This window comes from Diceros bicornis, chromosome 22 (assembly GCF_020826845.1).
Source record: "Diceros bicornis minor isolate mBicDic1 chromosome 22, mDicBic1.mat.cur, whole genome shotgun sequence".
NCBI lineage: Eukaryota > Metazoa > Chordata > Mammalia > Perissodactyla > Rhinocerotidae > Diceros > Diceros bicornis.
Window position 1 is genome coordinate 44455250 of NC_080761.1, and position 23430 is coordinate 44478679.

At 40.3% G+C, this 23430-nt stretch overlaps 1 protein-coding gene and 1 long non-coding RNA gene across 4 annotated transcripts in view; one reads left to right on the forward strand and one right to left on the reverse strand.

Moving 5' to 3' along the window:
* Positions 1 to 1621: 1621 nt before the first annotated feature.
* On the reverse strand, positions 1622 to 14281 carry CDKN2B (cyclin dependent kinase inhibitor 2B). Of its 3 annotated transcripts, XR_009223468.1 has the most exons (4): positions 13904 to 14281; positions 10478 to 11601; positions 5030 to 5074; positions 1622 to 1905 (listed from the first exon to the last, which is right to left on the reverse strand). XR_009223468.1 is itself a non-coding variant. In XM_058565904.1 (2 exons), the coding sequence occupies exons 1-2, from the start codon at positions 14060 to 14062 to the stop codon at positions 11341 to 11343; spliced, it is 420 nt and encodes a 139-aa protein (XP_058421887.1). In that variant the 5' UTR covers positions 14063 to 14281; the 3' UTR covers positions 9910 to 11340. The 3 variants fall into 3 exon arrangements, 1 of the variants encoding a protein (XP_058421887.1); XR_009223467.1 differs by lacking the exon at positions 1622 to 1905 and having other exon boundaries at positions 3968 to 5074; XM_058565904.1 differs by lacking the exons at positions 1622 to 1905; positions 5030 to 5074 and having other exon boundaries at positions 9910 to 11601.
* Positions 14282 to 20268: 5987 nt separating this feature from the next.
* Positions 20269 to 23430, forward strand: part of LOC131420126 (uncharacterized) — a 31561-nt gene continuing 28399 nt past the window's right edge. The window contains exon 1 of the long non-coding RNA XR_009223469.1: positions 20269 to 20301. This is a non-coding gene — a long non-coding RNA (uncharacterized LOC131420126). The remainder of the gene's footprint in view (positions 20302 to 23430) is intronic.

Here is a 23430-nt window from a genome sequence, read left to right on the forward strand (position 1 = left end):
AAATTAAAGCAAACCGCTGCGCCGACGCGACATCTGGACACTGCGTGGCGCTGGCGGCGCTGGAGCGGCGGGACGGGCGCCTGACCAGGTAGGCGGAGCCGAACCCCAACCCTGGGGTCCCTCAGGGTGCGGGCGCCCCTTCCCCTCCCTGGCCTCCTCGTTGCCGAGGGCGCCGGGCTGGGCCTGGAACCGAGTCCGCTCGCCCAGGCCGTTTTTATTTTCGGTTTTAACTTAAGAGACTCGCGGAGCATCTGAACGCTTCTTCCTCTTTCGTCCCCCGGCGGCGCTGCCCGCCCCCACCCGCGGCTGCCCGCGTCCTCCCGGGCCCCGGGCCGGCGCCCGGACACCCTTCTCTCCCGCCGCCTGCCGCCGCAGCGTGGTCCCTCTCCCCTCGCCTCGCCCCCTCCCTCTGCCTCCTCTCTTCTTCCACATCACTGATCCTTTCTTTCTGGACACCCTCCCCCCCCTCCCCTCCGTGGTCCACTCAGAACAGGAAAAGCGGGGGAAGGAAAGGAAGGAGCAGCATAAAGCAGGGGTGAGTCCAGGACACGGAGGCGGCCTGAGGACATGGAGGAGCCCGGTTCCAGGGCGCAGTCTGCCGGGTCCCGGCTCTCGGGCTGGATGGAGCTCGGACGCGGGCTCGCTGGCTCCCCGAAGGCGGGAAGTCGAGCCCAGGACGCTGCTTTCAGGCGGGTGGCGCTGACCCGGTGTCCCCACCTCCCGGGCCAGCAGTCAGTCTCCATCGGTCCAGCGCCTCGCGGGCTGGGGGCGCGGCCTGGGCAGCCGCGCGTGTAAAAGAGACTGTGGGACTAGGCCCAGCTTCGGAGCCCAAAGGTGGCCCGCCCCACAGCGGCGTCTACATGTGCCCGGGCCTAGTGGCCTAGCTGCAGAAGTGGAGCCACAGCGGGAGAGCTGAAAGGGCCTTATAGATTAGACGCCCAGCCCCTCACTACTTGGAGGAGGAAAGGGAGGCTTGGATTATGCAAGCCACCGGTACTGTAACTGAGAGGCCAGGTCTGGCGACAGGCTTCTCCCACTTCCCCATCACATGACCCGCGATTGGATGAAGTGGGACGTAGGGACCACCTTTCAATAGCCACTCTGAATATCTACTTAGATCTTTACAGATGCACCTCTCCCCTCTCCGGTAGGATTCACTCAGAATTTACCGGACACGGTGCTCCATGCTGAGGCTGCTTGCCACTCCTCTGTCTAGAATGAATGCTCTTTCTCACTCTTCATAAAGCTGACTCCTTCTCCTTCACGTCTCTTCTCAAGGATCCCCGCTCAGAGACTCTTCCTCTTTCAGGCATCATCACATCACCCTGTTTTTACCGTATAGCACTTAGCATACAGAAATTATCTTAATATGTTAACTTGTCTCTCACAGTAGTATGTAAACTCCATGGGAGCCAGAGCCTGCTCTGTATTGCCCTACACCGATGACCACTCTCCACCCTTCTCCCTCCCCCCCAAAAAAAACTATTAGGAGAGATGGACTAGTAAAAACGTACAATCGTAATGAGGGGATTTCACTTTATGGCCAACAGAGGAGGGGCACATTAGGGGGTGAGTAGTTCAGAGAAAGCATCTTGGAGGAAAAATCCTGCCCAATTCCAGCATTAAGTATCATTTAAGAACCCTAGAGAAGTAGGAGAGTGAAGGGTTTCCTGGGCCCAGGCAGGGTGATGAGCTGTGGCAATAAACGATGGTGGGTGAGGGTAAGAAAACCGGTACTATGCATCTCTTGAAATTATTAGTCAGAGTTCTCCAGAGAAACAGAACCAATAGAATGCGTGTGTGTGTGTGTGTGTGTGTATGTGTGATTTATTTTATGGAATTGGTTTACCCGATTGTGGGGCTGGCAAATCTGAAATCTGCAGGACAGACAGGCTCGCTGGAGACCTAGGGAAGAGATGATGTTGCAGTTTTGAGTCAGAAGGCAGCCTGGAGACAGAATTTCTTCTTCTTTGGGGAACCTGTTTTTTCACTTAAGGCCTTCAACTGATTGGATGAGGCCCATACACATTATGAAGGATAATCTGCTTTATTCAAAGTCTATGGATTTAAATGTTAATTATTTTTTAAAAAAATGCCTTCACAGCAACATCTAGGCTGCAGTTTGACCAAACAATGGGGTACCATAACCTAGCCAAGTTGACACATGAAATTAAACATCATATTATCCCATTATGCCTGAGGGGTCTGCTGAGCCTCAGTTTCCCAGCCAAGTTTAAATTCAGGGATCTGTCTGTATGGATTGGGCCTGTATAGCTTAACCTATAATCATTTCCTCTCCACCCAAACTTGTTCCGTGGACAAGGGGAGTCACCCTCTTCAGAGGAATGCCATTTGAGTAAGAGCATTGAATAAGAGTATTATACAGAAAGCTCTGTGTTCAATGAATATAAATTTTAAAATTTAGACTTAAATTCCATCTTGGTTTTCCCCTGCTGCCCAACACCTGTGTTTTGTTAGTTACGGAATGCAGGGGAATTCTATCTAATTTTAATATTAGACTAAGCAAAATACAATTATGAAGATGAATCTGTAGCAAAACAACTAATTTGTGGCATTCCAAAGACTTTTAGAATTCCAAGTGACTTTTGGCTAGGTGCGCTTCAAAAAAGTGTATGATCAACAACTGAGCAGTATTATGTGCGTGCCCTATCACTTATATTACTTATTTTATCCTCACAGTGGCCCTTTGAATTTGGGATTACTACCCCTACTTTACAGGTAAGAATGCTGAGGCCCAGAGGGGCTCAAACCATGGACACTATCTGGCCAGCAAGTGCCAGGGCTGGAATCATCAAGAAGGGCTTTGGACTGCAAGCCCTGTGCTCCTTCTGGTGTACTAAAGGCTGGAGTCGACAGGAGTGAGCTATTGGTGGGTCATCTGTGCAGACAGAGAATCACTGAATGTCGGAGTTTTTCTTTGCTCTTTTCCTTTGGCCTAAAAAACTGACTCTGCAGATGTGAGTTTTTGAGTGGAGGAAAATTATTTTCCATTTTGGATCAGCAAATTCATCCCACAGGCACATAGGAGGGGGCACTTTACTTAACATACTTTGTCTTGTGCCACCTTCCCCCATCCCAGGATGTCCCAGGACACTAGCTTTTTCCCGCAGGTAACTCTTGATTATCAAAATTCCATGAGAAATTTTGCTAATATTGGACATGCTTAAACTGAAAATCCCAAAGATATAAGACAAAAGACACCATAAGCAAGATTTTAAAACTATTATTTGAACATATATGACAAAAAGTTAACTTCTAGAATATATAAATAAAAACATAAATGAGTAAAAAGATAACCCAGTAGAAAAATGAGCAAAGAATATAATGGGCAGTTTATAGTAGAGGATATACAAATCGTCAAAAAATATATGAAAAGATATTCAATTTTACTCATTAGTAAAGAAATGTAATAGAACAATGACATATACCTATAGGTGTAGCAGAAATAAAAAGGAGTGATAACTTTGGCAAACTTGTCAAGAAACAATCACTCTTGCACATTATTGTAACTTGGTGCAATTGTTTTGGAAGGCAATTTTACACTATTTATCAAAATTGTATGGGCATATATGGACCCTTTGACTCAGCGATTCCACTTCTATAGCTTGTATAAGTATGCAAAGATACACAAACATAAATATATGTATGGAAATATATATACTATATATGTAGTGTATGTATATATTTACGGAAAGAAATATACATTATATATGTATGTATATATACATATATAAAGATACATGTACCCTTTGACTCAGCAATTACACTCCTATAACTCATATAAGTATGAAAAGTATATATAAGTATATATATACATATATGTAAATATTGAAGATATATAAACAAACACATATATAAACACACTCATATAAGTATGGAAAGATTTTACACACAGACACACATGCACAGACACACTCTGTGTGTGTGTGGGTGTGTGTATGAGAGAGAGAGAGAGAAAGAGAGATGTACCCTTAGCCTCAGCAATTTCACTCCTATAAATTGCTGCAGGTAGCTCATATAAGGGTGCAAAGAAGGTTCTTTATAGCATCATATGTAGTAGTATAAAAAAGAGCAGGAAAGGAAAAAGGACACAATTTAGATGTTTGTCAACAGGAGGCTGGTTTTAAAACATTTGGGTTCATCCATAAAATACAAAACTATGCACCCATTAAAAAATGAAGAGCATCTATATGTCCAGAAAATGGAAGTTGTCAAAGGTCTATTACTAATCAAGAAAACAAGTTGCAGAATAGTATGGTCCCATTTATGTTTTCCAAATATCTGTGTTGGGGGAGGTGTGTTTACAATTACATGTATCCATGTTTCTGGGAGGTTACTTAAAAATTTTTAAAAATAGTGGTTATCCCTGGGTAGTGAGAATGAGAAGGTAGGGAGGTTTCAGGAGATTTTTACCTCATTCTGTTTATTTTCTGTACTGTTTGCAAGTTTACCATGAATGGGAACTTTAAAGTAACCACAGAAATTTGGGACCCCAAACCCAGAGATTCTAATTCTTAGACCTGAAGTTGGTCAGTAAATCTCGATTTTAGAACACCTCCATGGGTGATTCTGATATGAAGCCAGCGTGCAGAACCACTTCCCTTTCTGTTGGTCTTAAATGACTGGTCAGGACAGCATGGTCATTGTACAGATGTAATAAATTCCTGGAGGGGAATGTAAAATGAGATGTCATTTAATTTTTCTTTAGAAAGGGAATGACATTAAATTATTCTGTTTAGGATGGGATTTAAACAGAAGGCTCCTGAAATCCTGGAATAGATCCATATGTGAAAACTCTATCAAAGGCAGCCAGAGATTAGAGAGTAGTAGAGGATGACAAAATATTTGAGGCAAGGTTATAGTTTATAACTCCAGGTGGCATGTTGGGAGGGAATACAGAGGACTGGGAAGGGGACTGCTGTGCATTAGGAAAGGTGATAGAGCTTAGCAACTCATAACCCACAGATGGAATGAGGAGCCCTTGGGTATAAATATTTCCAATACTCACCCTTCAGAAGAAAACTCCATGTGTTGTCAATAATCTGTTGACTATCTGTGGGTTTGTGAACAGAATAAATTGCTTACTATTTTATGTCTATATGTTATTTCTTATAAACATATTATAAAATATGGAATAACATATATGGAAGTTATTTACAGCTTAACCAGATAAAGAAAACAAAAGGCAATTATTTATACTAAGAGATGAGTGAAACCTGAATAACAATGGATAATCCTTACATATTTGGTTTGGGATTATATTGAAAGCCAAACAGCAAACACTCATTACTGGTCCTGACTCCCACTTGTTACCCACAGCCCAGTACCTAGTATCTGGTGCAGAAGGAAGTGGGATTCTCAGGGAGACTCATTTTTCAGCTAAGGCAAGGAGATAGAGAAATTTGTGAAGGGATAAGAAGGTAGAGGGGAGTTTGCTTAAAGTGAAACAGAGACCTAGAGGTCACATAAGAAAGAGTTCAAAGAAAGTAGCAACAACCCTATCATAACAGAATATTTGAATGAGAGGATAAATAGAAGATTACACATTTTGGGAGAAGGCCAAATATGAAAGGGAAATGAGACATGGTTTAATTAGTATAATTGCTCTTAAAGTTTTGACTTAAACTCTGTTGTAAAATATTTTCTGTGTCAGCACTGACTCTGTATGTCTACTGGAGGTCTAATGCCAGGGGCTTCTGGGTGCGAAGAGGATTCATAGTTGTTTGGGGTTCCTTTGTAAACTTTCAGTATAATGTAGATAGCTGTGAGTTGGCATATCATCTTCATACATCTCTCATAGTCCCCCCCGCCCCACAAAATCTTTGGTTTATATTTATTTCGCACTTCAAATTAGTAAATTAGAGTTGGGTGCTCAGTTTTGACGTACATGTTGATTTATATTACTGTGCTTAATATGTAATTTATGCCAGTTACATATTATTTCATTAGCAGCACTTGCTTCAAAGCAAATTTTCCTTTATTACAGAATTAATAAAGGGATGACATATAAAAGTTACTGTTTCTATAAGTCCTTTTTTTCTTGTGCAAGGAACGAATTTAAAATCTTCTGAGTAGAGGACTCAAGAGGCAAGAAAGGAGTCATCCATTTGTAATAGCTGAATTTGAGAAAAGTTTTATAGAAAATCAAGATAGTGGGGAATGAGCAGATTCCTATTATTTGAGGCCTGGAAATATTTCACAAATTCCAGCAGCATGTAGACCATGTACAGTTTGTTTTGGTTTGATTTGATTAATTCTGTTGAACTATTGACCCGTCTTCCACAAAACACCACCAAGCTGCTCTCTTTCTATTCCTTTTGTTGCTTTCTTTCATCTCATTCTCTGCCCTCCTGAAATGGCCGATATGTGCATATTCAGGTGACATAGAACTCTTCCCTAACCAGCTGGTTCCTACTATCACCCAGGCAAAATTTAAGGACTTAAAGTTTCAGGGAATCCGATGGAAACAAACCAGAAAGTACAGACCCTTAGAAACAGGTCTGTAAAGTCTGTGCCAACTGTTTACAGAGTTACTCATCTTCTCGTGACTTCTACATGTTTTAAGCATTCTCTTTCCTTTGCACTTTCTGTTTCTTTTAATATCCCGGACCTTTTCTCTTGGTTTTAACTCCTACGCCAACCCCATTTAGGTCAGAATCCCTCATTATATGCTCATTTAAAAACCACTTTTTCTTTCAGATCACTTACATTAGTTTGTAAATATCGACTTCAGCATTATTTTATAAATCTATTGGGTCTACTTGCTTATCTCACTTTAAGAAACTAATTCTTCTAGTGGCTCTGAGTGGCATGAGAGAAATGCAAAAAGCAACAGGAAAAATTAGAGTTAAGATGAAGTGGGAAAGATTTTATAATTATTTATTTTGCAAAGCATCTTTTCTTTCCTAGTTCCCACAAACTTGTCTGTCATTTTTCATCTACCTGGTGGAGGTGGTGCTTATAAAGATATTTCCCCCTCTAGTGCTCCAGAATTTAAAAATGTGTGTCTCCTCTCCATTCCTCTATATCTCTTTCCTTGGCTCACACCATGGCAAAATTATTACTAATAAAATGTAAGACTCCACTACAGTCATGTTGGCAACAAACTCATAAAAGGATAAAACTTCGGTGATCGTAGGGAACTTAGAATCCAGTCCAACTCCCACCTGTTATAGATGAGGAAAATTGAGGCTCATCAAAGTTATATGACTTAGTAAGTCATATATTGAATTAGCTGAAGAACCAATACTGGAACCCAGGCCTTGTATCTTCCAATCAAGTGCTAATTTTTCTTTTCTCCATTCTCTCTTTATTCCCTGGGGTTATAAGTAGAACAGGAGAAGATATTGAAAGTATTGTGATTCAACTGTTGTTGCTCCTTCAAGTAATTTTTGAAATTTTTAAATATATGTTCTATCTATCATCTGTCAACCTCTATATATTTATTCGTAGCTTGGTAATTGAACAGTGTGAAATTACATCAGCCTAAAAATTCTTCTTCAAATTTTCACAAAATAACTAGTTCGTTAATAATGAAAACCTACTAACCATGTTAGAATTTGGTTATGATTAGCTGCTGACATAAACATGAAAGCAGACCTCTTGTACTTTAGACGACACCAGCTTTTGCATTTGCTTCAGAAGGCAGTCCACAAAAGTGCTTCTTCAGATGATTTCTATCATTTTTCTAGATCACTAATTTTACTTGCTCTTCTTTTGGTAGAAGGAAAATGTCTTGAACATTGGAAAAATTATACCCTATCATAAAAACAATCAGCCTCTGGTAAAGCATAAAAGGAAAATAAGCATGAAATAATTTTTGAAATAATTGACAGGTAATTATAGAGGTGGTGAAAGAAATCCCTATGGAATATTACATATTAACATACAAGTAGTTTGTTTTTAACGTTTCCCATAAAGGAAGGGCAATATAGATCTCAGTGTAAGTGTAAGTTAAATTAGTTGTATTTATTTGCTGAAGGCCAGTTACCTAGCTTCATAAGATGAATTGTTTGGTCCTGGACATCATATTGTGTTTGCCATAATACAGAAATAAAATATAAAAGCATTCCTATGTACACACTTTCTCAAAGCTGTTTGGAATTTTATGGATCACGAGCTCTCCTTTTGAATGTTTCATTCCCTAGATCTGAAATTACTAATTTTAGCCATTAGAGCACAAGAAACTTTAGAGAGAGTTTGCTTTCGTAGTAAATCATCCTTGTTTCTTCATCCATGCACTCTGCTGAAAAAGGAAATATAAAAATGAGGCCAAATGAATAAAATTAATGAATTCTGAATTTATTTCACTTCCAGATCTTGGAATGAAGTTCAGGTAGTAAGATCTGGTAAAAATCTTGGTAATATTTTAGACTTAGATATAGAAATTAAGATATATATTTTTCTATAATTTCACAATGGAGCCAGAAGTAGGGTTCATGTATATAGAGCTATATTTGTTTGTGTGTATCCTTCAAACTGGAATCTTTAACAAATTTAACAGTGTATACCTCCTTGTAATGCTGATAAAACACATCAGCCAAACCTGTCTATCAGGTGGCTTTTGAAACTGAATTTACTTTTACATGCATTAACAAATTACTATTTCAGTGCAACCATGTGGTACTTGATTTCCAATAATGTTTTAGTATATATATATTCATAAAACAAAAAACAATGTAATCTAGTACTGTGAGATCCACAACCATATTTTCTTGTTTTAGTTTCCTTTAATATCAGGTTGTCATTCAGTTCCACAATTTCTTTAAATTAGGAATGAAATCACATGTTTCATATGTATTTCAAGGGATTATTATTTTTCATTACTCAGCCTCATACAACTAGCAAATTTGAATATCTTGGAACTTAAGTAGAAGAAAAAATGAGGGATTCATAAGTCAAATGGAAGATTTTAAATGATCAATTGACTTCTTTTATGCAGAATGCTTAGTAATTGTAAAACAACATAAACTTTAAAAATACTATTCTTGTAGCCAATAATGATTGGGTGGTTAAGTGATAACTAGAATTGTATTTTCTGTCCTTATGGCTTAATTTGAGAGTGGGGTTTCCATTATCTTTGTTCCAAAAGTGTTTTTTAGGTCTTTCTTTTGGGGCTATTCTCCATATTGTTCACATTTTAAAATAGATTTAAAACAATCTGTTCAGATTTATTAGATACTGTAGAAAGAAAAAGGAACTATCCTACGAACTTAAAAGGGAGATCTTTCTGCATTTTTTTTTAAGTAGTTGACTTTATATCTATCATTAGTAATTTTGGAGAACAGGATGGAGCAGTGGGAAAACAAAACAAAACAAAATCATAAGCTTTGGCGCCAGACAGACTTACTTTGCACAACCATGGAATGAATATCTTGTGACCTTTGACAAGTTACTTGATATTTCTCTGTCTCATTGTCCTCATCTGGGAAACAATACCTATCTCTCAGGTTTGTTTTAAGTGTTAAATGAACAAATGTATTTTAAAGCAAGCTTGGCACAAGTTATTTGTCAAAATGTTTATATATTTTTTCCAATAAGATATGCTCTGATTCTTAACTAAGCTTCCCCAGTAATATATTCATTTAGGGAATAAAGAATTGACATAGAAGTAAAGATTTGTTTATTTAGCTCAAAGGGACCCCTTCTTATAAATCTCTCAAATTCATTTTTTTTCTGTTCCCTCGTTTCTCTCTCTCTCTCTCTCACACACACACACAACATGTGTAAATCTTTCTATGTTATGTGTAAGCAGTTTTTATAAACTGTTGTTATCACTTATCAACAATTATTAGAAAGAGTGCAAGAAGTGAACGCCTTTAACATTTCTCAGAAGTTAGTGGTAAATCCATGGACATGTTTTTAAACCAAATCACCCACATCTTGGAGTCCGATCTCTGTTGTTTTTTCTTTATTAAAGCAGTGAAGTATCAGTTGTTCTAGTGCTGTAATGAATCAAGCAAAACTGGAAATTAAATCCCAAAGCAGTGCACCTTTAGTCTGTCAGAGATATTAAGGTATTCCAAGAGCCATCATATATTTTCAACAGTTTTATACTCAGTCTACTCTTTCAGCAACCCTTTGGGAAATATCCCGAGATAATTTACTGGGTAAGTGCATCGATCTTCTAAAACACATTTGGAATATTTCATAGTTGGACCCCCTGAGACACTCTAGTAAAGGAAATAGTCAGAAAACTTAACAAAGAAATAAATAGATTAAGGATGAAAGTAAACTAGGCGTTGGCACTGTCCCATAGCATCATTTAAGAGCTGTAGGTCTTCCTCGCCTCTTTACCAAGGGCCACGAGTTACTTTGTTATTTAAAAAGTCTCCCCATTAAGTAAGACTGTTACTGAAGAACAACTCAGAAGTACAAAATATCACGCAATCTTTTCAAGTGGCAACCACAGGGGGGTTTCTGTATCCTATCGTATATAGATGAAGCAAATCGTTACCGTTAACCGCTACAGTTGCTCTTGCTACAATCCACCACCTCATTCCGTGCGCTGACATCTGGACCACCACAGGAATCTCGCCTCCACTGAACAACAGCAAGCGCCAGCCCCTTTCTGAGAGCTGTTCTGCATCACCTTGACCCAGGGATTTTAGAACCTGTGGGCAAATTCGTGGTGGCTCCGCATCCTCTCTTCCCCGTCACTAGCCCGTGGAGCTGGGCACGAGTCTCAGGGCTTCTAGTGAGTATCGTTGTGCACGTGGCTTGCCGGGCACCGCACTGCGTGTAAAGCGTTGGGCACCTACTGACGCCCACATCCACGGTCCTCTTCTGGTCCTGTCTTCAGCTCTGCCCTCGTAGCCCCCAGGGCCTAACGCCGGAAGTGGGGGCTTACAGGGGGCTCCTTCAAGATCAGTGGGGTGAACTTATCACCTGCCTCCAGCCGAATGCCAATCATCGCCTCCTCCCACGCCGCCGCCAGCATCTTCCCGGCGAAGATCCGCAGGCACCCGGGGTCGGTCGAGGATTTCTTCACATGCCACTTTTTGCCAGAAAACCCTGAAAAGCAAACGACACTTGGGAACTTCATATTCCTCTCCTAAATCTCGCTGGAAATCCATTTGCCTCACCTCTCTGCGTTTGGCTTCTCAGTGAGTGTCGAGGGCGGGATCCAGGGAAAAAAAAAAAACAGCAACTTATTCCCGGTCTGCCCCTCCTTCCCCGCAGGGAGTGAGTCGCCCAGGAAGGCTTTCAGGCTTTCAGGCTTTCCGCCGCTCCACGTCTGCAGCCTTCATTGAACTAAGTTGGGGTGGGGAACTGGGGAAAAAAGGAAAAGTCCTTGTGGGCGGCTGGGTGTCCCCGCCATCAATCTCCCGCGGCCGCGCGCAGGTACCGGGCGACGTCGCGGTGGCCCCGCTCCTCAGCCAGGTCCACGGGCAGGCGGCCCCAGGCGTCGCGCACGTCCAGCCGCGCCCCGGCTCGGTGCAGCGCCACCAGCGTGTCCAGGAAGCCCTCCCGGGCCGCGTCGTGCACGGGTCGGGTGAGGGTGGCGGGGTCCGCGCGGTTGGGGTCCGCGCCGTGGAGCAGCAGCAGCTCGGCCACGCGGGCGCTGCCCATCATCATGACCTGCGGGGGAGAGCAGCGTGGTCAGGGCGAGGGTGTAGGCTGCGAGATGCAGGCTTGGGCAGGGACAGGTAGAGCCATTTCAAAGAAATACCTATTCATGAAGTATCCACCTATTGCCGCAGAGCTTCCAAGCCTCAGGAGTTCAGTTACGCTCTATTCGCTGATGCAATAACCCCCCACCCTCCAGTTATTCTCTTTCCTCCTCTCTCCTCAGCCCTAATTGAGTTCCATTTTATTCTTCAAACGTGCGGAGACAAGAAAGAGCAAATGATAAAATGCTTATCGTCGTTGTGGGATTTTTTTTTTTAATTTCCATCAGAACATGGGCATCTATTTTGTTATATGATTTATGGGCCAAGTTAAGTTGAAAAGCTTTTAAAGTCTTAAATTATTTCCCTTGCTTTCCCCCCACCCCAGCCATAATCTGGGTTTAAAATATTCATTAAGCAGTCAGTTAATATATTTTTTTAGAAGTCAGAGCAATGCTTTAAGGGAGAAAATAAGAAACAACTAAGTTTAAAATAAGGTTTATTTTGTTTAGTTCTCGTAGTAAATCCCCTGTGGAAGGCTTTTGTTTTTAACTGTTATATATGTCTGTGCTCATAAGTGGAATATAGTCCAACAATTTGTGCCAAAATTGCAGATGGAGCAGAAAAAGTAAATAAAGTCATGCACAGTTTTATAAAATGATGAAAACAAATTGTTTTTAATGAACAGTTTACCATTTTAATATTTTAAGTTAATGTTATAGTAAGGGCTAAAGTTTAGAGGGTAATATATTTAATGTAACATGTCAAATAAACACTATATTTACATTGTACAGGATTTTATAATGTGCTAGGATTTTATAATATTAAATAGTAAATATTTTGCTATATAAAAAAGACCTTGGATGTTAGCAATCCAATCAGAGCAATGAATAAGTTAGCAATGCAGGAATCCTATAGTAGCCATCTGTGTAAATGTACATTATGCAAGCATTTACTTTCTTATTTTAACGATAAAACAATTTTTGATAACTATCCAAAATGGAGTTATTTGTTCTTGTGAGTTTATGTTTTAAAATGTACCATGTAATTGAAAGTATACTATTTTTCTTGTTTTATGACTATTAAGAACATCCATTTCCGCTCTTAAAAACCAAGAAATGTTATCATTTCTACTAGTGATGTAAAGGGTATTTCACATACAGAGATGAGGAGAAAAAAGTGGTTCTTAATATGTCAAAAAATGCCAAATTAAAACCATAAAACCTCTTTTTACAATTATTAATATAATTTGAAATCTTTAAGAACTACTTAATATTTTTGCTGCTTAAAACCCTCATTTCTTATAACACTTTCTAAGAATTCAAAAGGAATGAACACATTTTCTTTAAAATCTACATGACTAACAAGATTCCTTAATAATAGCTTGGCTCTGGAAGGTGATAGTGAGGTGAATAATAAATATGATCATCAAAGTTAACAGTAAAGCACAAAACATTATTTTAGACTTTAAAGGAATTAAAAAATATACCAGTCCTAATTAAAGTGGAATTAATAGTTAAACAAATTGAATAAATGGATTTTAGCAATGAAGAGGCTAATTATTTATGAAGACCCCTTGCCATTTAAAAAGGATCTAACAGTTGCTTCAGGAATGCTCTTATAATCTGAGCATTCAGTATAATTAAATAATAAAAATCTATAGAAACATATTTTTTTTTTTTGTTATGTAACACATAAGAGACACTGCCAACACAAAATAAAAGGAATTAAGTACTGTGGTTAAGGAATTGTCTCATTCCTTTGTATTCAGTTCCCCTCTATGAGGAAAGAATACAATTTCATATCGTAGCTTAAAAGTTGACGGTGAATTTTTTTTCATGTGCTATGATTTTATATGATTCCTTAAATCCAATCCAGATTGTATAATTTGTAATTTACTTATCTCTATCGTTGAAAGTTGATCGCTGTTTGCTGAAAGGCAGACAAGACAAAGCAGTTCTCCCAAAATAACCCTCCTTTCCCCTTTTCCTCCCCAACTGAATCTGTCCCTTGCATCTCTGATCCTGAGACGGGAGAGGGAATACTGATATTTTTTTCCACCATTAAAAACTAAACTGAAGCACTGAGTTGCTCAATCCCTTTCTTTAGAATTTTTGGTGGGTGAAAACCTGCTTTACACCCGGGCTTCACACCTCCAGCAAGGGAGACACAGGTCTCCGCCGGCGCAGATCTAGGTCCCAGCCGCGTCCTACGGAGGCCGCGCCCCCGCGTTCGTGCGCCCCCTGCCGGCGAGGCCCCGGGGCCCCAGCTACCTGGATCGGGCGCCTCCCGAAGCCGTTGACTCCGTTGGGATCTGCACCGGCTTCCAGGAGCTGCTGCACGGTCTCCACTTGTCCCCGCGCCGCGGCGTTGGCCAGGCCCGCGTCGTCGTCGCCGCCACCACCGAGCATGCCCTTGTCCTCGTCGCGCATCTCGCAGCCCCGAGACGCAAACTGGCCCGGATGATCCACCGCTGGCCGTGAGCTTCGCGACGCTCTTCCCTCCCTCCGCACCTCGCCCAGGCGCGCTCGCCCCTCCCCGGGAGAGCTCAGCTCAGCGTCAGTCCCCTTTCGCTGTCCCTCCGCGGCTTGGGGGCCCGCGCAGCGGCCAAGCGGCCCAGGGGTGAGCCGGGCTTTTCCCGGCTGGCGCCCAGGAAAAGGCGCCTCGCGCGGCCGCAGCCTCGCGCGCAGCGGCTCCGACCGCAGAGTGCGGGCGCGTCGCAGCGTCCTCGCCGCCGCACTACGCTCGGGCGGAGTGGAGAGCCGGCTGGGAATGAGTCCGTTTCCAGCTGGGCGGTGGGGCCGGGTCTCCCCACCCCCTTAGGCTCCGCCCCCTGCCCGGCCGGCCGGCGCGGGCGCATCCCACTGCTGGCGGGAAGGCCCGGCCCACAGCCGACGTCACAGCCGACGAGGGTGGGGGCGGGGAGAGCCTGCCCAGAAGGTCTGGAGCGCATGCGCCACACAGTGGCGCGCTGAGCCGGCAGCGCTGCTCGCCTGGTGTCCAGCAAGGCCTTGGCTGAGCTTTTGGAAACGTCGAATCAATGCTCTCAGCTCCTAATCCCCTCCCTCCAGCAGGAGGAGCAGAGGATTTCTTTTCTTTCAGCCCCGGGCCAGCTGGTTTCACTCTTGAGACGTTAGGCTCTCCTTGTGTAATCGAATGGCTGCGGAAAAGCATTGAAAATAACCCCATCTCTCCCTTAAGATATCTGAAAGTGACAGCTCTGCACCTGACGTGCAGGTTAAATTCATCCCAGGCCGGTACTTGAACTTCACTAGCTTCACATCTTGCATCAACCTTAGCGATTTTCTTTTGGGTGTGTCTTCCTATTGGAATCAGCCAAAAATCAGTCGCAGTGAAAAATCCTGAGGCTGCTGTTTTGAATGTTTTGTACTCTTTTCATCTTTGAATTATGGATACAATCCTAAAACAAAAAACAAAACCAAAAAACACTAGTCTGAGATTGAGAGTGGCACCTTGGTACACATAAGACACTTAAAAAATATAAAGATATATTTTAAGAATCTAAGATCCCAGCTTCATGATATTTGAAGAGTAAATTTTTATTTGCACTCTTACCTATTTAAACCCACCTCAGCAAGTATTTGGTTTTTATTTATCATGAGTAATAAAGGAAATTTATGCGGTAATAATGAAACATAATAAAACAGGGGTGTGGTGCTGGGCCTGTCATTAAACAGGCTGAACCTGTCATTAAAGCCTCTTCTGAAGATTTAAAGGCCAAGTGCTTTTCTTTTCTTCCTAATCTTCCTAGGTGAGTTTGAATAAACATATTCATCGCTTTAAAGATTTAAAAAATTATAGCCGATGCTTGATTGAAGTAGGAAGAGAACCACAAGTTATGTATCTGTTGCCTGAAAACTTTGGTAAGGAGCTACACGAGAGTGGGCCTCCCTTAACACTGAATGGTTCTTATTTACAACATTATTTTTGGTTCAGAGTGCTGAGGAAGACAGTTTTAAAGGGAGAGCAATTGCTTGCTTACAAATGAGAAACTCCATATGTTTCTTCTGGCATACCTTAGCTTGGACTGCCTCCCCCCAATCTGCTGTAGAGTGAGGAAGAACTTTTAAAGACAGGGGGCCCATGGAAGTGGTGGTTAGGGCTTAACATCTACTGACTGAGCCTCAACAGAGTTGAAATCCACCCAGATGGGGAAAGGAAGGAGTCTGCGTTCGTAACAGTTTTTTACTCTCTCTCACTTCACCCTCATCTCTTAGTTTTCAGTTTCTTAATTTCTCTACCTTTCACTCTTACTTGAACCTCTGCTCTTATCTGGGAAAGAAAATGGTGGTTTTATTTGTTGATGGCAGTTTCATTCCTCGATCTGGCCCGAGGAATAGAAATCTATTTCTGGGAGGAAAGCATGGATGAGCTGTTTTTGTTTAGCCTTTGGGGCTGGTCCCCACGCACAGGTATTGGGGATTACAAGTATGTAGGTAGAATGGGAGAAGGAAGAGGAAAGATGGACAGTGGGAAGTCAGAGTCTTTGGAACAGATGGCGTTGGTTCTTAGCCAGTCATCTTGAGAGCCTGAGTCACTAGACTGATATGGAGGTTGTGGTGGCAAATGGGCTCAGTCCAGAATATCATCATCAGAATGGCCTAGCTATTCTGAAATTTAGTTCACAGCCAAATGTAACAAGGCAGGTTGCCTTTTAGAGGAGTGTTGTTGAGATCTTCCCTCTAATGGATCCAATAATTAAATTTAGTTTGACAAAACTTAGTTCGGCATGTGCTGTATTCCAGGAGTGCACAGTTGAATAAGATATAGGTTCTAGATTTTAAGAAAATCTCCCTAGTGGCCCTCAAAACTAACAAGTAGAGAGTTTCAGATTCAATGCAATCTCTATCAAAATTTCAATGGCATTTTTCAAAGAAATAGAATAATCTTAAAATTTGTATGGAACCACAAAAACCCCAAATAGCCCAAGCAATCTTAAGAAAGAACAAAGCTGGAGGCATCACACTTCTTGACTTCAAACTATATTACAAATCTATAGTAATTAAAACAGTATGGTATTAGCACATAGATCAGTGGAACAGAATCAAGAAACCATAAATAAACCCATACATATATGGTCAATTAATTTATGACAAAGGAGCCAAGAATATACAATGGGGAAAGGACAGTCTCTTCAATAAATGGTGTTGGGAAAACTGGACAGCCACAGCAAAAGAATGACACTGAACCACTATCTTACACCATACACAAAAATTAACTGAAAATGAGTTAACCACTTGAACATAAGACCTGAAACCATAAAAATGCTGGAAGAAAATAGGCAATAATCTCCTTGACATGGGCCTTGGCAATGATTTTTTGAATCTGACACCAAAAACAAAAGCAATTAAAGGAAAAATAAATAAATGGGACTACCTCATGCTAAAAAGCTTCTGCACTGCAAAGGAAACTATCAACAAAATGAAAAGGCAACCTACTGAATGGGAGAAAATATTTGCAAATCATATATCTGATAAGAGACTAACATCTAAAATATATAAAAAACTTATACAACTCAATAGCAGAAAAACAAACAATCCAATTTACAAAAGGCCAGAGAACCTGAATAGATATTTTTTCCAAAGAAGGCATACAGATGGGCAACATGAAAAGATGCTCAGCCTCATTAATCATCAGGGAAATGAAAATCAAAACCACAATGAGATATCAGCTCACACCTATTAGAATGACTATTAACAAAAAGACAAAAAAATAAGTGTTGGTGATGATGTGGAGAAAAGGGAACCCTTGTGCACTGTTAGTGGGAATGTAAATTGATGCACCCACTGTGGAAAACAGTATGGAAGTTCCTCAAAAAATTAAAAATAGAAATATGATATGATCCTGAAATTCCACTTCTGGGTATTTTTCCAAAGAAAATGAAAACACTAACTTGAAAAGATATATGCACCCACATGTTCATTGCAGCATTATTTACAATAGCCAAGATATGGAAACACCTTAAGTGTCCATTGGTGGATGAATAGATAAAGAAATTGTAGTATATATGTATACAATAGAATATTATTGAGCCATAAAAAAGAATGAAATCTTGCCATCTGTGACAACATGGACGGACCTCAAGGACATTATGCTAAGTGAAATAAGTCGAGTCAGACAGGGAAAGAAAAATACCATATGATCTCTCTTATATGTGGAATCTTAAAAAACAAAATGACAAAATAAAACTAAACAAAAAAACCAAGCTCATAGATACAGAGAATAGATTGGTGATTGCCAGAGGTGGGGGGGTAGGGAGTGGGAGCAATGGGTAAACTATTTTCTTTTTTAGTTTAAATAAATTGTTTTTTTTTTTAAAGAACATATTTCCCAGTTTTATTGTAACAACTCTCTCCTATTTCTCAGCTCTATAATTTCTCCTGTGGTATATTCTCATGTTTGAAGTCTAGTTCGCTGCTGTGCAAGTCAGAATACTTATGAAGGTTAGTGGGACAAACTACAGCCCCTGCAGCTGCAGCTGGTTGCAAGACCACTACTAATACTCATTGTCTCCCTCTTCAACCACCCATTCTAGACTCCCTCACCCTTAGTTCACACATCCGGTGGTCTAGGTGCTTAACTTGGTAAGGGACATAGATCACCATTCCTGAGAGTAGTGAGCTTGTCACCATGCCCTTCTCAGAACGTAGCTCATGTCCCTTTACTATCATGGTTGGGCAGAGAGATATCAAGAGATATTCCAATACCTGGATATCAAATGTGTTTTTCTCTTCTTAGATTCAGAAGCCCTACCTTTTCCTGATGGACGTGCTCAATTGCCCCCTTTAAAAAAGATGATTCCTTTGCTTGCTAACTGGTCTCTTAGCATGAAGAGCCTGAAGTGATGGGGCAGCACCGAGAGCATAAATGGGACCCTTACAACGTCCCACGGTGAAATGTTCTCTCTATATGAACCAGGCTTCCCAGGACCACAGATTTTTAAATTGTAAGGGTGGAAAATATAAGTTCCTTGTGTGGGTTACAAAATATGATAAATAGAGCCACTCCTGCTTCCATACCTTAGTTCTCAGACCCACGTGTTCTTCCAGTTGAGGACATACCGTTATATAATGCCTGGTAGTTTCGGGTGTATAAAACATTCTGGATAAAGGTGCCCCATTCTACCAAGGAAAGCAGAGTGGATTAATATATTCTGTTCTGAATTAACATCAGTTACCAGGGATTTTTACTGTAGAGGGGACATGGCAGAAGGTATATCTGGCAATAGAGATGTAGCAATGTCTGGGTTCCAGAGGAGGGCCATCTAGAAATAGATGAAATAGAACCCTAGTTCATGAAAGGAAAAGCAGACACAATCTAGGAAAAATTTCAGGGTTCCAAATCAGAATGAGTTCAGGATAGAATTTACTCTCATTAGAGTTCTGTGTTATGACAAGGAACTGGGCCCAAAGCATTAGGATTGAGGAATTGAAGGAAAGGCTACTTGATGAATATCAAGGTATTCAAGAACTCAGATGTAGAACAACAGATTACTCGCAGGTTTCCTTTATTGAAAAAGTAGATGCAAGGATGAAAATAGTGCTTGAATATACTACTACTACATAAGTATGTAACTTTAACTTCATTTTAATATGAGTACTTTTATGACTGCATAAAAATATGGCTGCATGAATTCCAAACTAGTTGATCATGAAAGCTAAGATCATGAATTTTTATTAAACCAAAATGAACTTCCCTGGCCTAATCTTCTGAAACTTCATGCTTCATCAGCATGGGTAGATATGGCATGGTAGAGAAGAGAGGGAGAGTGGAGTGGGTACAAGCTAGCTAGTGCTGAAAAAAAAAAAGAAAGAAAAAAAAAGTAAGGGTCCTAGATTTTAAGAAACTGTCCCTAGCGGCACTCAAAAATAACAGGTACCGAGTTTCAATTTAATGTGATAACTTTACTGAGAGATGTATTTACAGGGTGTTTTGGGAATAAGGAAGAGGGGAGCTTAACTCAAGATGGAGGTGCAGGGAAAGTTTCTTAGAGGTGTTGCCAGCTAAAGAGAGTCTTTGAAGAACGCATTGGAAATTAACTTTCTTGTGTTCTTATTTTGAGCCTTGGATTTCTCTGAAACTTAACAAAAGGCTTAGGAAAAGATAGCCTGAGCCAATTTTTGAACCGCCTTCTTAGGCGGCAGGCACGGCCACAGTGTCTGAAAAATAAAATCTATTGGAAGTTGATAAGGAGATGGAAGAGAATTGTTCTTTGTTGAAGGGAACATAGGTAAAGAGTGGTAAGATAGGAAAAAAGCCAATGAACAGAATGATTGAGAATCTTCCACGAGGCAGATACGTGAGCTTCGCGAAGCACGTTGACTAGAAAAGAACTTTGGGCGGGGGAAATGTTGCCAGGGGTATGCGCGATTACTAGTACCACGGACAGCGCCTCCCTAGTAAGCACGTCTGGGTGGTCCTAACCTAATCCAGACAGAATTTCCTAGGAAGCTGCAAACTTGGTCTCCCAAAGCCTTTTTCTCTCCCGAAATTCAAAGGAAACCACGTGGAAGCTCAATGGACTTCTTTACAAAACCAGCTTGCTCAACCTAGTTTCCATATATTATTGGGTTATCTAACAGTATTCTCTATTCTCTCTCTCTCTTTTAGAAGAAGATGGAGCCAGAGAAGAGGAAAGGAAAGGGTGAAAGTGAGTAAGCCCTTAATAAAGAATATTAAATATTCTCTATATTTAAAAGAAGAGAGGAGAAATTACACTTATTGTCTACTCTGTTCCAAGTGCATTACCAGTATTATTTCATTTAACCCTCATAGAACTCCTATGTAATGTGCATTAGTATCTCAATTTTACAGACAAGACAAAGAGAAATTAAGTAACTTGCGTATTAGCTAATTATTGTCGGAGGCAGTGTCTAACCTGCGTGGCTTCAGAGCCTTTACTTACACTACACAGTGTTTTTAGCAGCTGTCATGGTAGGCTTAGCTAGAAAAAAAGTGCAAAAACTGGCTTATAGTTTTTTTTTCCAGTCTACACTGTGTTTTCCAGATGGCTTATCTCACAGCACACCCTTAATAGACTTCAAAGATGACATTTTACACGTAATACAATAGCACATTTGTCTTGGACAGTAGAGTGAGATAATGAAGCATATTACCTCTCCCTAAAACCCAGCTGTCTCTAGGATGAAACACAACCTGTTGTTAATGCTTTAAACACATTTAAGAGATGAAATGGATGGGAACATAGTGGGCAGCTAAAACTTGGAATTGTCACAGCTCTGCCTTTTAATGGGATGGATAATTTATAAGTGAGAAGAGAGAGAAAGTAAACAGTAAATTGGCATAGAATTTTGGAGGTAAATAGAAGGGAATGAGTAGAATCACTTCCAATAGTATAAACAATGCAGATATCCAGTGATAATGTTTATATTCTAGTTGGTGAAACTATATATGAACTCGCTATAAAAGGGTGAATAGAATCAGTTGAGTGACCAAGGGCAGTAGTGACATAACCATGTCCTCATTTGCATGTTCTTTGCATATGAATGGACCTAATACAGTGTTTCTAAGTGGGGCAAGAAGGAAATTCAGAATCATTTTGTGGCTTTTTAAAACTATATATGACCCACCTCCCACCAGGAGGCTTGATTCTCTTCATTTCCTCAGCTGAGATTTATTGCTCCAGGATCTACAAATATATCTCCTTTTTGTATCCCCATATATGTTTCTTATTTAATTGAATAGTGAACATATTTATCATTTTAGTATTTGTATTAGTTTGCTAGGGCTGTCATAACAAAATGCCACAGACTGGGTGGTTTAAACAACAGAAATGTTTTTTCTCACAGTTTTTGTTTCTCTTGAGGCCTCTTTCCTTGGGTTGTGGATGGTCACCATCCTGCAGCTGCTTCACATAGTCCTCCCGCGTGCATGCAAACCCCTGGTATTTCTTTTGTGTGTCCAAATTTCCTCTTCTTATATACCAGTCAGATTGGATTAGGCTCACCCCAACAGCCTCATTTAACTTAATCATCCCTTTAAATGCCCTATCTTCAAATATAGTCACATTCCGAGATAATGGAGGTTAAGAAATTTAACATATGAATTTTGAGGGGACACAATTCAGTCCATAACAGAGTCTCTTCCAAGTTTTACGCATATTGCTTTTCATTTCTTTTTTTAGCTGTTATTAACAATTTGTTTATTTGAATAAGGATGAAAATAAGATCAACATATTGAAATTGGTTGAAATTCCACAAGTCTCTTTTAATTTATATGTTCTACTCTTTCTCTTTTCTTTCTTTCTTTCCCTTTCAATTTATTTGTTGCAGGAATTAGATTGTTCTGTAGTTTTCTGAAATCTGGACTTTGCAGAATGCTTCTTCATGATGACATTTAATACTTTTCTCTGTCACCTGTATTTCTTGTAATTTGTTATTTAGATCTAGAGTCTGGATGTGTTTCAGGTTTGATATTTTGGCAAAGATATTTCATAAATAGTACTATAAACTTCCACCAAGAGACATATAATCTGGTTGTCTCCCTTTCTATGATTCTAGCAGCCATTTATGATTATTTTTTAGATCTATTGTTTCCTTAGGGGTTGCAAAATGGTGATATTCTAATCCTACCATCCCTTCTTCATTTACTAGCTGGACTACTTCTATAAAGAGAAAGTTTTCTTTATTATCTACTTGGTTGCCCTTAGATACATATAATAAAGGTAGAATAACTACTTTATTTTCAAATTTATTTGTATGTTTTCAAAATAAGGAATTGAGTCGCTACCATCCTCCAAAGGTGATTAATTGGTGTGTTTCAATCCACATATCATTCCTATTGATGCTCAAGTCCTATCTTTGACCAATGGGAGCTTCTGCAAGTTGGTTCCTGAGTCTTTTCAACATGACTTGGGTAGTCTTTGACAGAGTTCTTGATTTCTGGTATGACAATATATTCCAGTTTTATCTTGTGCATTTCCTGTATTAAATACATAGTATCAACCATTCTCAAAGGAGTGCTGATTCTTTTTGTGGGAATGGTACTTAAAAAGAACAACCTGGGTGCTGGAGACCTTATTGCTACCCAGTGGTCATTATACTTCTAGGCCTTTATGTTTATATATAAAACATAATTGGTTTCTTAGCTCAGAATATTTACATATATTTTCACCTACATGAACGTCCAGGAGATCGTTAAAAATTCAATGGTGTTGGCCTTTTGGCCTGTCTTTTGAGCCAGGAGAACCCTCAAATCATTGTTACAACCAAAAATGCCATTGAAAAATATTCAAAATGCCCCCATAGAGTGGCTCCCTTTGGAAAACCACTGATTTAAATGACACAGGGATAGAGATGTGATCAAAGGGATGATTTAAGTATAAAATCAGAAAACCCCTGCCTCTATGGGTCATCAACCTCCCTTCCACACACCCCCAACCGAATCCAGACTTTATATGCTAGGCAAGATTGAGCTTTTTCAGGTATACACACAGGGGTATACTACACTCAGTTTGATATAATAGTTTATTTCCTCCTTTTATTAATTTTATCCTCTCACTGAAGCTTGTTCTAGAATAAAGTTATCCCATATTATTCAACCACAGCAGGGACCCCATTTTAAAAAATGAGGCCAACCTCGGTGTGTAGACCTTATAATATCAGTTAACGTACAGTTCTTGTTTGCCAGAAATTTCATAATGACCAACATACTTAACTTATCAAATTAACGGATTCTGCTGAGATATTGGTGTATGTTTGTTTGTTAACTTACAGGTATTTTTAAAACAAAAGAACCTTCTCAAGTTGAAGAGAATTTA